This window comes from Sitodiplosis mosellana, unplaced genomic scaffold (genome assembly GCF_009176505.1).
Source record: "Sitodiplosis mosellana isolate CC-2019 unplaced genomic scaffold, AAFC_SMos_1.0 Smas_scaffold_30, whole genome shotgun sequence".
Taxonomy (NCBI): Eukaryota; Metazoa; Arthropoda; class Insecta; order Diptera; family Cecidomyiidae; genus Sitodiplosis; species Sitodiplosis mosellana.
Window position 1 is genome coordinate 1,710,288 of NW_022595272.1, and position 16,942 is coordinate 1,727,229.

The following is a 16,942-nucleotide window of genomic DNA, read 5'->3' on the forward strand; positions in this document are numbered from 1 at the left end:
AAACCGTTTTGTATCGCGCGACTGCGACAATAGGTTAAAGCGACGAACATAAAAGCAAAATTCAAAAAGAAGAAGAAGAAGAAGCGAAGAGAAGAAAGAAAAAAAATTGTAATTTTGTTTTCCTGTGAACTTGCGAGAGCGAGCCGAGATCGATGTGGTTGAGGTTGGAAATGAGCGACGCGGTATTCGTGAGTGCGCCTGCTTTATGATCGTGGATGTGTGCTTTGAATACTGATTCGATGCGATTCCAAGCAACAATGGATTGCGCAAGTCGCCCCGGGTACTCGGCCAAAAAGAAGATGAAGGCAGCGTTTCGTGGCAGTTTCAAGCCATATTTACTCTTTTGGTTGCATTCATTTGCCGTATACATTTATTATTTCTCTTGGTTCGTGGTTGGTTTTGACTGTTGCCTACTCGTGCACTGCGATGACAACGGCAACAGCGTTTTTTTTAACTGATCAATGTTTCACTTTGAATTCCTGAATTTGATTCAGTTGATTGCGGTGAAGGCCTAGGTTAAAAATACATACGCTTACTGTACTCAATATATTCGCTTTTTTTCACCATCATCATCATCATCGTTGATTTGTGTGCTATTCGCCTTTGCCAATTGACAACTACGCCACTGTTTACTCTCTACTTAACATGCTTAACACATTTTATTTAAATATTCGCAACCCGTATGAAGCCCAAAAAGACACACACATTTTTCGATTCATTTAAAATGAGAAGTAGTCGTGCGCGTTGCGTTGAATTTTTTAAAATAAGAATTTAGCAGAGCCCAACTATTCCTATGAAATGTGCTGTGTATGTGTGTTTGTGTGCTGCGGCCAGATTTTTAATATGTTTGCTCGATTTGATCGTTTTCCACATGAAAAAAAAGACAACAACTTAAAATTGCTGGACGGAATTCCAAATTGATCGAGACCCAAACATACTTTATTTTCGGCAAGGAAATTTAATCACGAATTCACAACTTATTTACTTCGTGGAATATTCTATTTTTGGCTTCCGATGGGGCTAGAACCAACGATTTTTTACTTTAATTTTTTTTTCGGCAACTTAAATTGCTCGCGAGTACAAAGTATTATTCACTTGACCTGTGATCTTGTTCGTTATTTTCTGCGCAACATTTCCAACTTTATATCGTTCAAAAAAACCTGTTTTCTTATTCAAAAGAACTAACCCATTGAAATCGTTTTGTAGAAACACAAAGTTTAGTATTGAAAAAGAGAGGAAAAAAAACAACAATGAACACGAGGCTTCGCGTTTCTTATTATTATTATTACTATTGGTGTTGGTTTTGCATTAACCAAATCAAAGTACGATGAAGCGATATACTGCCGACGCCTTCTAATTATTACGTCTGTTTACTGTAAATTTCCACTTCACTCTCTGGGTCTAGAAGTGAGAGAAGAACACGAAAAATATGTGACGAAACTTCACTCTCGTCATGTGTAACATTCGTTGACGCGCACACGCTCGCGCTCACTCCAATGGCATGCATGAATCACATCGCGCTTTCAACGAAAAATCCAGCGGTTCCGTTCGGATTTCGCTGTTTATTCCCATTGTTTGTCGGGTCGGTTTTTTTTTTGGTTTTGTTTATTTGTCGCTGTTGCTGAAGCCGACACGAAATGAATTCAACTAACGTTAACATTTGTACAACACGATGTCGCTTGTATAGTTTTTATATAACTATATATGCGGTTTTTATATTGCTTCTCTTTCTTTATTTTTTTCTCTCTCTCTATTCATTTCATCATCTCTAGTTTCTCTCGTTCTCAAACTGAATCTGATTGCATATACGCCGATGAAAGGTTTTTACTATTGAATCGCCAAGAATGGCAGATGATCACCAAATGGTATTTTGCTTGACGCATATTGTCCGCTTAATGTTCTATTGGCCGGATTTCATGTAATTATGAAATAAAACCGAGAGAGAGAGAGAGAGAGAGAGAGAGAGAGAAAAAAAAACAACGTCATAATCTTCATAAACGAAAGAAAAGAATTCATCATTTATGTGCTGGAAATGATAGATCTACAACTGACAAAAAAACTCGTTAATTTCGCCTCTGATTCACTCTTTTTCAGTTTGTTAGCAATAAAAAAAACATGACGCAAACTTCCACAGCCGTAGCGGCAATCATAGGCAAAATATCTTCAAGCAACGAAATCAACATTTATAGAAGAAAAAAAAGAAGAAAAAAGAGAAAAAAAAACTTCTATTACAACGCATTAGGCGACATTATGAATTCCAATTGGCCACGAACCGATTAAAAAGAGAAGAAAAGTATTTCGTTTTGGAATCGAATCGAATTCGGTTTCTGCGTTTCACATGAATTTAAAGTGACTGTTGCGCAGTAGATGTTTATTAGAATAATCATGTTTATTTGAATAGCTCGATCGATTTGAATGAAATGTTCTTTGTATATCTCTGTCTCATCTCGCGCGCCGTGCCATTAGGGAATTGAACTGTGCATACGCAAACATTGTTCGATTTGCGTATTAAACTGATGAAACCAAAATCACCGCTATCTCCAGATATTTTCGTTGATTGTTTTGTACAATGGTCGAAATCAAGTGAGACGAAACCGATAACAATGCCATTGAAATCAATATTGCTTTACGACCACCTCACTCAGCAGCAGCAGCAGCAGCAGAGATAGCACTGACCGCTCAAAGAAATGTGTTGGAGATAGAAACCAAACTTACTTGTAATAATATTTAAATTAGCCTGAGAATAGAGAAAAAAAACATATTTTCAGCAGTTCAACGATATGCGAGCAATTTTTTATTTGTTTTTTTTTCTTTATTTTTGTCGCAATAACCGAATGTGTTCCAAGCAACCTGTTTGTAGCAACGACCTATTGCTTAACGGTTTAGATACATATTTTTTGTTGTGATTGTTTGCCGGTTTTTTCCAAAACACAAGTTCATTTTGATACTTCTCTGGAGTTTCCAATGTTTATCAATCAGCGCTGTTTTCTCCTTCTCATCTAATTGATATTAAAATACCACGCCATTTGAGAAATGGAGATTTAATAGAAGATTCCAAAGTAAATCGAAACGATTTGAAATGCTTGCCAATTAATACCATTCGTCATTAGTAGAATTTGTCTTATCTTTAGGTTCCCATAAAAATGTTTCTGTCGACGGAACGATGCGCACATCACTGCAAACATCATGGTGAAACTCTTGCTTTCCAAAGAACCGTTGCTCAGCTTATCACTTGGAATGACTGCAATGAACTGAGGCTTTTGTTCTTCGGTGTCATTTTTTCAAGTCTTTATCTCCAGTCATATAGCCCTCCTTCATCTCGAGTGAAAACGAATATGTTTTTTTAACACTAACTGTCTAAATTGCGTAATTCATCAGAAATAAAACCCTAATTCTTCACAGTCTGCAGCCAATGACGATAAAGCAAAGGGAAAAGTCCTAAAACGTTATCGAGAAATGCCATGCTTATAGAATGCCCTTTCTTTATAGCAACGTTCAGCAGGCAAAGAGAAAAAGCAAGAAAAAGATGGATAAAAAAGGGATGCCAAAGGATTAGTTAGTCTTCGACTTTCGAATTGTCGACTATAAAAATGGAATGCGATAAGAGAATAACGAAATAGAATAATGAAGTGTCTATATGCTTGGTGTATGTATGTGTGCGTACGTGTGTGCCTCCTCATTTACGGCGTATAACCGTAAAATTGCAAATCACAAACCCTTTGCACAAAAGTATGACCTTTACGCCAGAACAATATTTCCTTTCTTTTTACTGTTGTTAGAAGTTTTGCGAGTCAAATCCTTATCAAGAATAGTTGATGTATGCTATTTTTGTTTCTACCTGCGCCTGTCACAAACACAATTTTTGCCATTTGCAAATATTTTTTCTTTACCAAGAAAAAAGAGAAACGAAAGAACAACAAAAATCGTTCATTGCCTGGAACTAAGTTTGAATAATTAAATTTTGTTTCGGCACTCTTTGGAGCCTTTTGTTTTTTTCTCTTGTCTTTCCTTTTCGTTTTGCACACACTCACACATCGATTGTGTATGTATGCAAACGGGTAAACAAAAATTTATTTGAAAAGCTATAAAAAAAGAGGTACACAGCAATAGTGAACATGGCAACAAAACAAAGTGTCAATTTAAAAAGCGTTAAAAAAAAAACTAAAAATTGGCAAACGAATTGGCAATAAACGACGCATATTCTGCTAGATTTCTGTATTTCTGCCAGCATGTGGAATTGCACTATCAATTTTGAACGGGCGATGGTGCGAAAAAAAACCCGTAGCATACGAAACACATGTGTGCTTATCACGACAGCCAATAATATTAAGTTTGTTGTTGTTGTTTTTGTTGAATGATGTACGAGCGAAGTACACATCATGGCATATACACGAAGGGACCGAAATGGTAAAGGTGTAAAAGAGTTTTCTACAAATTCATGCTGGTTTGCCTCATCGTTATCTACGCTTAAATTGGGCACTAAAAATGCAAGCTGAATACTTGATGTATTTCTTGTACAATTTCAGAAACCAAACTTTGGATGTTCTTATTCTTTTTTGCATAGTTAAAATAAAAACACAACATAAATAAGAAAGATGTAGTGAAATAGCAGCAACGTCTGGCATCACTATTGCAATTAGCATGAACACAGGGTAAAAGAAGTGCGCAAAAAGTGTAGAGAGAAACGAGGAATGACGAATTCAAGCCAATTGAAGTGTAGAACAACCAAATCGCCTCGATTTCACAACAAAATTTGCATAAACAATGAGTTTGCTATCAGCTGACAATTGCTGTTGCCATGACTCATGACTCGAATGTTATACGAATTTGAGTACAGCTAACTGAGAGAGAGAGAAAGAGAGTGAGTGAGCGAAAAAAGGGGTAAGCATTGTCAATAGAACCGTTCAGTAAATGGAGTGCAGACAAGACAACCTATTACTATTTAACGGGATTCGATTTCCCGTTTCGGAAACACGACGCATTTCATTTAAATACCCTTTCATTTCGGAAAGAAAACGGAGCATAACAACAGCATTTTTTCTACTGCGCACATTTGATCCAGTCTTAAAGGACATATGCTGAAAAATGAAGAGAACGAAAAAAATGGCAAAATAAATATTTGGTATGTTAGACCTACATTGTGTCGGGTTTTTGCTACAAACTGATCCGTATTAAGGCAGTTTGCTCTGTCGCATAGACAATCACACATAAAAATGTGAACAAAAGAAAAGGGTCGCGAAACTTCCTTTTCTTCAACTCTTTTCTTCTCTCTCTCTCTCTCGCTCTTTCCCATTTTTTTCTCTCACAAAATGGAAATTCTATAGACAAATGGATGCAGAATCATTGACATTCTGGATTGCCTATTCATTAGGCTTGGTACATTTTTATGTGTCTGGTCTACTTCAAAACAAAAGCCAAATGGCTATAATAATAATTTTCAAACATAATCCTTTCATACACGCCAATGTGACTTAAACGAGTTAGATCACTTCTGCTAGCACATCCAGCGCTAACTGTTGTATTGTACTCGATTCCTCCAGCGCCTTTGTTGCCGATCGCCGCTTTATTTTGCCCAATGTCTTAAGTCGATTCAGTTGTTTCCTCTTTTGTCTAATTGTGTTTTTTTTTTTTGTTCATTTCGTAGTGTTTGCTGCGCGGCAATTTTCAAGAGCAACTCATTGAAGCGATAGAAAATGATAGACTCTTGAAAGGGAGAACATAGATATAGACACAACGGAAAAGCACATTACATAAATTTATATTAGACAACCAAATACAATGTGAACCAAGCAGAGAAAAAAAAAACAAATAAATCGCATTCACAGTGTGTACAGAAAAATTGCAAGTAGAAAAAGCACGCAACAACTACAAGACAAAAGAAGTAAAGAAGAAGCAGTGACGATGACGACGACGAAACGAACGCGCAAAAAGTAATGCGAACATTAACCAATGTGATGCAAATAGATTCAATGGTTGTTGGCTTGCTACAGAACGCCATTGCCATTGCCAAGATCATGGTTGAACGAAAAAAAAATGATTATTTTTCCGCCGCTTCGGTTGTGTTTCTATTACATGTTGTATGTTTGCCAAATGCTGAACCTGAACTAGCGTGTATACGAATTTGAATGTGTCTAACGTGTGCTTCGTCGTTTGAGCTCACGGCTCGCTGCCATTGCTGCTATATGTACAACAGCCTTAGCACATTAGAAAGACCTTAGTAGCTCATGCCTTCGTTCGTTCAAGCCAACAGAGTTTTACCGTCTTCGTCGTCGTCGTCGTCGTTTTGGACGTTGCTGTCGACACAGAGTTTGCGATTTATATCGTGTATTTTTGCTTGGCTGGTGCTATTGCAGTTTATGTATGCGAACACGTTTATTCGCTTAAAACATGCCAATTTAATATTTTTCTTGTGTATGATCATAATAACAACATTTCCATGTTTTGCAGCAGCACACAACCACTCGAGAACGATGTGCACTTTTTTCGTTCATTCGTTCGTTTGTTTGCTCGCTCGCTCAATCTTTCGTGCTGGTTTGCCATCGTACTTGGGCTTTTGATTTTGTCGACTTACCCACAGTAAAAGATTCGTTTCGTATGCAAGATAGCACTGGCAGAGTTCTTCGTCGTTGGTCGTTGCTGCCTGTTGTTGTTATATATTTTTTTTGCTTCTCTTTATTTATTTTTTTTCCATTCCGCGTGGTTCTTGTCGAGCCGATGCAGATTTATTTCTGCATACGAACCAGCAGCGATTATACAATTTTTCAATTTCATTGCGCTCATCGGTGTTTGTGTGCCTATCGATGCAAGTCAGTGAGTGTGTTAATAGAGTCTTGTTTCAAGTGGCTTGACTCACAATACATTATTATTGTTATTATTCGCGCAGCCAGGCAACAAATCAAAGCAAGGCAATTCCATGCATGCAATGCTATTTTGTGCTGTTCACTATAACGATCTTCTTCACGCGAACACGAGAACAACGGAGTGCATCTCTTACTGTTTCTTATTGAATGCATAACCAAGCGATCGGTTGTGTTGCACACAAGGAACAACGGCAAAAAATCATCAAATGAAATTAAGAGAAATAACGCAAGGCAAGAGAGGGTGAGAGAGAGAGAGAGAGAGAGAGAGAAACGGAATGGAAATCATGGGACACGAGAAATGATGCTGAAAAGGAGCCACTCTGCAGCAATGCTATAAAAACACAACGGAAAGAGCAATCCAAAGTCATACGAAGTGGACGTCGCGCAACGAAAGCTAATGTACTGGGCAAAACGAAAAGAAAGATATCGGCATTGTAATAACTGGTTTTAGAGTGCTTTTTTCTCTCTCTCTCTCGCTCTCTTCCGCTGTCTCCTTTCGATTCTACTTCCAATGCGCGCGATATTCCTGTAATGTTAAATATTTATGGTTATTCTTTAATGAAACGATATGAATGTCGGCTTGTGCAATTTTTTTCTCTCTCCTCTTCTGCCTCTTGATCTCAATCACTCGTTCGCTCGCTGTCTCGATTGCAGCGCGATTTGTTTGCGAGAATATTTCAGGCAAGTCTTTTGTTGTTGGCCAATTCTTGATTTGTAGCATGCATCGAGTCGCATCACGGAATCCATGGAATAAATGCCTTGCCATCAAAGTAATTTTGTGATCATTTTCTCTTAATATTTTGTTCTTCTCTCCTGTCCATGAATTTGCTCGACCGAACCGAATGCAACAACCGTCAATACGAATCCTTTAAAAAGCAAGAGCAACAAGAAAATTACATATGGAGATAGAGAGAGAGAGATGCGCACACACACACACAAAACGAAAGCCAAAAAGGAACTGCGAAAATGGAATTTTTACCTTCTAACACAAAATCTCAGCAATGTTCGAAATGGATCGGACACGAATGCTTCTCACTTTTCGCCCGACTGCTTCAGATATGTGTGTTTTTTTTGCTCCTCGCTTGAAATTTACATTTTTTTTTCACATATACCCGACACAAGACCAACCAAACAAACTCGGTCTGTTCGGATCAGTTGTTTTTACGAGGCGAAACGCGTACGTGAGCGCGGTTATTAATGCATCGTATGAGTTCGGTGGGTCGCCATATATAACAGGACAACAGAAAAACGTTTGTTCGATATACCCACAATATGAATGCGCACAAGAGGTAAGTAAGTAATGGATGCCACAGACCAGTGCATGTCTTATCACGAAACAGCGGTAGCAGAGGTGTGTATGTTCTTTTTTCTTCGTTTTCGTTGAAATGATGGTCGATTTTTGTACGCGGAATTTTGCGCAAGCAAATGCTGTGTGTAGACTGTAGAATCATTTGAAATGCGGGTAATTCGGTAAATGTAATCAGAAACAAAACAAAATGTACGGAAAAAGACACACACAAACATAAAATGAAGAGAGAGAGAGAGAGAGAGAGAGGGAGAGAATGAAAAAAAAGAAGCCGAAGCAAACGGCGATTTAGACGTACACGAGACGACGAGATAAAATGAAGACACACATTTATTTTTCAGCATTGCTGTTGTTGCCATGTTTCGGTTTGCGTCCATTAATGTTGCATATTTTGTGGAAGCCGGTTTTCGGTGGCTTTTATAGTGTCATATAGAAATAGTCGCTTGGAAAGATTACAAAGAGGCACAATAAAAAAGATGATTGTAAATTGATTACGGATTTTGTTATTGCATTACGACGCCGACGAAGAAGAAGAAATTGGCCGTAAGTGGTTGAGAGGAAGAGGCGATAATTCAGGAGCCACGAAACTCTCTGAATTTGCGAATCCGATTAATGTTGACTTGAGCGTTTTTATTCAATGCCCATGACTATCATTCTCACAATGGTCTCGCGGTCGCACATTTGTTTGTGTGTGATCACTATAACGAATCCAATTTGATTCTCGTGCTGTTGCGGCCTGTCTACTGCAAGTCCGTTAATCTTTTGCATCACGCGCATAGCAATAATTGTAATCTCCTGTTTAGATCTTTTTCCTTGTTATTTTTCGCCGGACGGTAATTCGCGCAACCATCATAAAGCTACTTTGTTCATTTCCTTCTTTTTTTTTCATTGGAATTGCCATTGCGCTATGCGAATTACCACGTTGGTAGAGTGTCTTTGTCGTTGTCTAATGGCTCAAAATTGAAAATTTATTGCAAAATGATTAGTTTAATGATAGGCATCGCTGTTTGATTATTTTACACGTGACGCATTCGAAGAATTCTTTGGGCTGATTGAGTTTGTTGCCACCGTCTTGTAAACTTCCACTTCCAATTACTGAGAAGCATCGCAATAGACGGTGAACAGGTGTTCATTTTCGATCAGTTACATCGACAGTGATCTTAAACGTTCTTCAATTTGTGCGGCGTTGCCCATTGATGTTGATCCAATGGGATTTTCATTGCCCAGAACTCTTCTGATTAAATTAGTCGAAAGCCAACCGCAAAATCTATGCGCACAAAACCGGTGCTGCTGACCAAGAGGTAATTAATTGTTTCCATACACAAAAAAAAAACATTTTGTAACAGTCAGCAATAAGTCACAGTGATTCTCTTTTTTTCTCTCGAAAAAACAACTGATACGCTAATCATGATCTCATTTCCAAATTCTCCGAGTTCTTGTCATTTTTCATCTGTGCGAAGTATCTGTTCATTATTAGTTGCTGTCGTTTTTTTTCGCCAATGGTTTTTTTTCAGCTTCTGCGTTCGCATGCTTTTTTTTGTTGATGTTGTTGTTGTTGCGATCCTCGAGCTCGGCGCATGACACCACAAAAGAACTTCCAAGTGGCGTTTGGTTCAAGTTAGAAACTGCGCAGTTTGGCATTCTCTATGTTTCCCACTAAAAATGCTTTGTTATGTTCAAGTACTAGAAATAATTACATCACAATAAAATTTGCCGAAATAAAGCGACGTGAGCAAATCAGTAAGAAACTGAAGCGGTGAAAAAAAAACGACGAGCACACACACATTCAATCAGTCATACGTTCTTGACGACAACGAAGCAGCAAAACATCTAGTCTGTGAACGACGAGAGAATCGGAAGGTTTGCTATGTGTAATGAATATCATTACATCAAGTTGTGGTTTGTTGTGGTTGATTCGGCTTTGACTAGTGGCCTAACTTTTGATTACATATTCATATTTGGTCGAGTCATCAGCTATTTCACATACAAATGATTTCGCTTTGAAATTTTGCTCGGAAATCATTTCCAAAACAACATTGAGCGCCGATGCCTCCGTAGAAGAAGAAGAAGAAGAAGAAGAAGAAAAAAAAGGCCGATAGCATAACACGAAACACTTTTTATTCCGTCCAACTGGAATAACTTCACGTCGTCGTCGTACTCGGGCGGAATACTTGGGTTGCCTAAAAAATTAAAAACGCACTCGACTCGGTTCTTGTTTTGCTTGCCAATTCGTATGATCCCAGTAACAACAACAACGGCAGCAATGGCAGTGGAAACAGCAGCAACAGCAGAAGAATGAAACAGAGAAAAAAAATGAACGATCATAACTTAAATCACTCTGTACGGTGTAATAACAGTGAAACCAACGAAGACAATATGACCGAGAAAGAAGAAACATGGGCAGCCAAATAAAAGAAACATTCAAATGAAACGAAAAACAGCATTCATGCGGCTTTGCTCGATCGAAACAATGGCTCACATAAACGTAGACGGAGCAACTTCTCTTCCTAAATCTACATTAAATTGCTGGTATGGATTTCTGGTTGTGTGTGTGTGTGTGTGTGTGTGTTCGAGTGTGTATCGGAGCGCGCTCGATAGAGGCATGCGCGTGTATTATGCGATAGTTTTGGTTTTCATGGCCATTGCTAAAAAATGTTAATGAACCTTCTAACCATGATTCGGCGTAACTAACAATCAGCGTACAACGACAGCACGAACAGCAGAAAAAAAAAAGACGAAATAATTAAAGTTTCGAGCGCAAAAAAAAAAATAACATCAAATGAAATCGCACATACAACTTCTGGTACGTTTGCCGCTTTTACATGCAAAAACGAACGAGCGAAAAAAACATGTGAAAGAAAATGAATTAGAAGCTTGACAAAGTACAGCGAAACAAGCAAAAAGCAGCCAAAATATACACAGAACTAATTTTCCTTATTATTCAACATCGAAAACTCAGTGTAACCGATTTTAACATCTTTTGCACAACGTACAACAATATGTCAAGACTTTTTCGTGTCGTTCCTCTGCCATACCATGCAGAGCTGCCATTCCTCTGCCATTCATTCGACTGATTTGATCAACGTGTTTTTTCACACTGTCCGTTTGCCATTTCGTTATTTAATTTTGCTTTTATTTGACCGCACATTGGAACATGGTGGGTATACGAATCTAATGCTCGTTTTTTTCCCTTTGCTCTCAGTTCTGGCCAGAACTGAGCGGAATTGGAAAAAAAAGTGATTTAGCTTTTTCTCATTGGTTCCTCACCGCCAATTCGTTTTTGATTTCGTTACTCTCGGCAACTACACTTTCCGCTTTGTTTCGCGCTCACGCGCACACCGAAGAACATCGCTTTGGATCGTTCATCATCATTATGAAAAGCATAAGTAAATAGACGTTTATAAAAATTACATAATTTTCGGCATTTCAAAGTCACATTGAATTCGCTATGCGATCTCTCGATCGATTGAGTTTTTTTTTGGCGGAAGTTTCTTGTGTACATTTTGCAAGCCGCGTCGTATTATTTTGTGTCATTCTTCTTCGCGTCACAGATTTTTGCAGCTCGTTTACTTGTTTCGGTGCTTTGGTTGGTGGAATACCAAAGAAGAACGATTGTATGTGCGTATGAAAATTAAATGGGTTTTATGACACGCAGGGCGACGCGTTTAATTGTCGATTCTGTTCAGTTTGTATGAACCGTTAGGTCTTATCTCGTTTAATTGCGACACCAATTTATGGAGTCTTGAACCTCAATTACAATGTAATTGTCGTATTTGTCCAACGAGCTTGTACACTCACAAAGTGCTTACAATTTTATAAATGCAAATCCCATTTTTCCAGTTTTTTTTTTTCCTTTTACGCACACAAAATTTGCATATCAAATTTTTGATGTGTGGCTGCTTGCATGCACGTCATATGTGAGAAACTGGTATTGCAAATCATTATTATATTTCGAAAATTCGTCACATAATAAACCCTCATTTTTTGCATTTTTATTACATTTCAAAGCGATTAAGTCTAATCGTTAAAGCCCGAGTTATGGTCAGACTGTTTTTTTTATATTGCTAATAAAATCTTTTTTTATGCATCGCAGCAAAAAAAAAAACTATAAATAGCAAAAATGATTCTGGATATAGATTTTTTATTCTCGGAATAATCTCGCTACTAGTTTGAATAACAATGAACAAAACGGTTTGATAACTCGCCCGCTCGCTCGTTTTTTGTCTGCGATGCATCAGGTTTCGTTTCGGCAATTTCATTCTATCGACTCTATCACGCGAAGAGCACCGAACACATTCCTCCGGCCAATGTGAAACTGCGATTTTCTGCTAAAATGTTCGTTATCATTAATGATAATTGCAATTCGTAAAATGCATTTCCGTTTTGCACGTGAAATAGTTGCAATTGGAATTGGTTTCGTTTATCGTTGCACATCTGCTTGTGTATATCTTTGGCCGAGTAAAAAATCTGCTCTGCACACAAGAATCAAGTCAATTATTTCCATTTCGTTTTTGCACATATTTTTCTCTCTCTCTCTTCCGTTTGGCGCAATAAGTTCGAAATATTATTGCATTTATTGGTGAGGTAACACAATTGGAACGAAGAATTTTCACGACAAGTGGCCCGAGCAACATTTAATTGTGCTTAGTTACATATGCTTTCTTTCCGGCACAACGATTTTCTACGTTCCTTTTTTGTCGGTTAGAAATAAACATGCACATTTCTGGATGCAATTTAATGGTTTTTTTTATTTTCGGTCATTTTTATTTCTTGGCCAGACTGCTGAAATTCCTCAGATTTTGGTTTTTTGGCAAAAGAAAAGGCGAGGCCCAATAAAAATATGCGCGTGTTCTGCGTATACAAAATGTGATTATGAATGATTTCATGGCACATTGTTTGTGTTCAAGGCGATAATAGTACGGCTGTGCTTACGCTTTAATGTTATTCGGTGGTTTTTTTTTCGCCTTCTTCAATTTCGGCTGCCAAAAATTGTTCAATGCTTTTTTTTAAGAGTTCCGATGATTGTATGCAAATAGCTCATTTACGAATATGGCAGACGAGCAACCGTTTTGTTGTTGTTGTTCCCCTTTTTAATAAATTGCTTGCGAACGGGAGAGAGAGAGAGAGAAAAAGAGTTATGAGCAGAAAGTTCATACAACTCACGGTATATTCACACGAGAACCTGTTGCTACTGCTCGAAAAATTATTATAATCATTTGTTCTCTTTGGCTTTGCCAAAATAAAAATTCAACTCTAGCTTCCTAACACGCTCCATAACATTCTCGCACATACTCAGCATGGAGCAGCAGACGAATCGAATCGGCCATCAAGGTGCGCTGATGAACATGTGCCACGCATTAAAGCACTATAAACCAAACGCTATACCATACCATCAACTATCATTACCATTTGGCCAAATTGCATAACATGAATGTTTGGATCGCATGATTATGTCTTGATTTTTTTTCGAATGCACTTTGACGACGACGACGACGATGTCTTGTTTTTTTTCATCAAATTAACCATCAATTTCTTACAAAATATCAAAATGTGAAGGCGCGTGCAACGTATTACATTTACAAGTGGAAAAAAGCACATGGAAACGATAAAATTAACTGTGTAACCCAATGTCACCTTAATATTTCAGGCGTTTTGTTTGCACAAAAAAATCTGTTCTTAATGAAATCTAAAAATAACTTTGGTGGTCTGCTCAGGAAACAACGCCTGCGGCAAAGTTATCTTTTACCCTTTGACTGAATGACATTTAATCCGCTTTGTCAATCCACACATTTTGAACTGACAATTTAACTCATACTTCTTTCATTCGCAATAGAATCATTTGTATTTCGGAGAATCATGAAAATTAATTTGTAACATAAAAATGTTGCGAAGAAGACGACACTTCTTGAAATCGGTTGATTTGAGTAATGTTTTGAACGTTTTAACAAGCGAAGGGGCTGGCCAAGAACAACTACTATCGCGGTGATCATGCCACACATAGAACAGTTTTAAATGTATCACCATAAGAGAATCCGGTTTTTTTTTTCTTCTCCATTCTATTTCAACGTTTTTTCTATTTGTTAACCTATCGTAACTTATTTCGAATTGATATTAAATTCAGATTCTTGTTAAGCTGAGCTACGTCAAGAATATATTTTGTTTTGTGTTTTTTCGACATAGGAACAACAATTCTAACCGGGGATTTGAGCTATATTTACCTTAAAAATGCCAATAGCACGACGGGTTATCGCTGCAAGATTGATGAACACCACAGACAAATCGATTTTATAACTGAAAGGTATTTGCATTTTAAATGGATCAGACATTTAGTGACGAGTGCCGGTGTGTTCTGCTATTTGTGTGTGAATGGAGCAAAATTGAAGATTCTTGAACTGGACTTTTGCTCTGCGGCTATTAACGTCCGACATGATTGAACGAAAGTTTTCTGGTAAATTATACACCTTGTTCATGGTTTTGATGGACTTATTTTCACTTTAAAATGGAAAATTAATTAATTAACCGTTTTAACTGTCGCATGAAAGTAAATCGTCTGGCAAGTTTTTGCCTAGTAATTACTTTATCAATATGGATTTTTCGAGAAGTTTTGAATGGTATAAAATGAAGTGTCATCGCGATGGAAGAGCTATTTTAAAGAAAGTCTTTGACAAAGAGGCTACAGTTAATTTGATTTATTCGATTTTCGAGTGAGATTTTCATAATGAAATTGCGATTTTCATTAGCGATAAAGGACCCAAAAACGTGGAACCCCGAATTCCACGTCGAAGATTTGATGCGGTATCGAACAATATTGTTGAAATTAGCCGGAATGTGTTACATTAATTTCGAACGATATTTACCGAAGCAGTTGGAGTTCATTTCGGTATACTTGAATTGGAGCCTATTCGGTTTTTTCTCATTCGTTCATTTGCATCTTGCGATATTGTTCTTGTTGGAAATGATTCGGAGCAGTGCTTTGGAGGTGATAACCAATGCCATAACGATGGTTATTATCAATGTATTCGCATTTTTCACACTACTCTACTACAAACTGAATTATAAAAAATATTTGCGAATGGTCGAGTACATGAACACACAGTTTCTGACGCGTTCCGCCTACGGATTAACATTCATGACGGCCGAAAAGAGTTACATTGTGGCAAATAGATACACCTTTTGGTGGACGGTAATGTGTATGCAGGGAACTCTGCAATGGGCAATCGTTCCATTATTTGCTAGCACACGCACTCTTCCGATTGAACTCAAGTATCCCATGGATGAATTGGTATGGAATTATTTCTAGCAAATTCTAAAAGAAAAAAAAAAACAAGAAGAAATGTCAGGAGAGAAGAATTAAATTAAATTCTGTTTCAGGCTGACCCGTACTATCAAATCATCTACTTTCTTCATAGCATGTGTCAGTATCTATTGGGAGTGATCTTTGGGAATGCTAGCAGTGTGCTGGCGTCGACAGTCATCATAGCCAGCGGCCAGTTTGATATGTTACTGTGTAGTTTGAAAAATCTGCAAGCTACTGCAATGACACTGAACGGATCGCGCTTGGAACAGCTTCGGTTAGTTTTTATTTCGTGTGTGAACACAATTACTGGGGGATATAGCGCTGTTTATTTGTTTTTTTTTTCCACATAGAAAACTGCAATCGATGGTTGACTCCGAGTCCGAAGAGCTCAATCAATATTATCTGGCAGCGGAACTAATGGATGACATCGAGGCGAACACAGCAAAAATGCGAGCCGCACTGGATCGAGATCCAAGCAAATTCCAACTATCAAAGAAATACCTACCGCAAGACAATTATTTGACCGATTTGACCGAAGAGCTAAATTTTTCAATTTTTGCTTGCATTCGACATCATCAAATGCTCATTGAGTTCAGTGCAATGATGGAGGACTTTTTCAGCGTTTTCGTGCTGCTCAAATCATTTCAAAGCACATTCCAAATTTGCAATTTGCTGTTTACATTTTTAAAAGTGAGTATGGAATAAAATTGTGACTTTTCTTATTGATTTGCACGAGGAAAAGTAAAAGATGTAAAAGGAGAACTTTAGTTTACTAAAAATTTTATCGAAACATTTCATAAGAAAATGAAACGAATTTTCTTTTCCATCAGATTGAAGGAACCGCCGAACAATATTTCAATATGACCGCATATTTGATACTCACACTTCTGGATGTGTTCCAACTGTGCTATTTCGGTGAAACACTGAAACAGCAATCATCTCACATTGGCGATGCATTATTACGGTGCCCGTGGCATTTGAGTGGTGGCCCATTTCGACGAATTGCATTGATTTTCCTTGCCAATTGCACAAAACCATTGGTTATGACGGGTGGCAAGTTTTTCATACTCGATTTCCAGAAGCTAACAAGTGTAAGCCTCTACTTTGATTGTGTTGATTTAATGTGTGCAATTTGTCAAATTCAACTTAAAATAAATCCGTTTCGATTCCGTACAGATTATGAAGGCGTCATTCTCTTACTTCACGCTGCTGCAGCATCTGGGAAAATAGGTCAATAAAAAAAAATTACCCTCTGATCTCTTCAGTGACCATCGTAATCTAAGCATGTCCCACATTTGCACATTGCAATTGCGTTTAGCGGATAAAATTCATCACCATTGGATTATTATGCAATTTGTTGTTTGTGAAATGGAGAGAAGACCAAGAAAAAAAAAGAAGAAGAAGAAAAGCAATCGCATCGTTCCGATCTAATGACGCAAGAAAATCGAGTTGCATTTACGTTGAGGTGAATTTGATTTT

General features: G+C 37.7%; 1 protein-coding gene across 1 annotated transcript; it reads left to right on the plus strand.

The window, feature by feature from the left end:
• Positions 1-14,904: 14,904 nt before the first annotated feature.
• Positions 14,905-16,737, plus strand: LOC129569296 (putative odorant receptor 85e). The gene is made up of 5 exons (XM_055448027.1): positions 14,905-15,448; positions 15,538-15,737; positions 15,814-16,153; positions 16,294-16,554; positions 16,640-16,737. The coding sequence occupies exons 1-5, from the start codon at positions 14,957-14,959 to the stop codon at positions 16,691-16,693; spliced, it is 1,347 nt and encodes a 448-aa protein (XP_055304002.1). The 5' UTR covers positions 14,905-14,956; the 3' UTR covers positions 16,694-16,737.
• The last annotated feature ends 205 nt before the right edge of the window (positions 16,738-16,942 follow it).

What these genes read in the sequence shown, in the direction of transcription:
- LOC129569296 (XM_055448027.1), top strand. Translation starts at nt 14,957, where the DNA reads ATGCGGTATCGAACAATATTGTTGAAATTAGCCGGAATGTGTTACATT. An exon ending in AGTATCCCATGGATGAATTG is followed by an intron (nt 15,449 to 15,537) that starts GTATGGAATTAT and finishes ATTCTGTTTCAG; the next exon opens with GCTGACCCGTACTATCAAAT. An exon ending in ATTTCCAGAAGCTAACAAGT is followed by an intron (nt 16,555 to 16,639) that starts GTAAGCCTCTAC and finishes GATTCCGTACAG; the next exon opens with ATTATGAAGGCGTCATTCTC.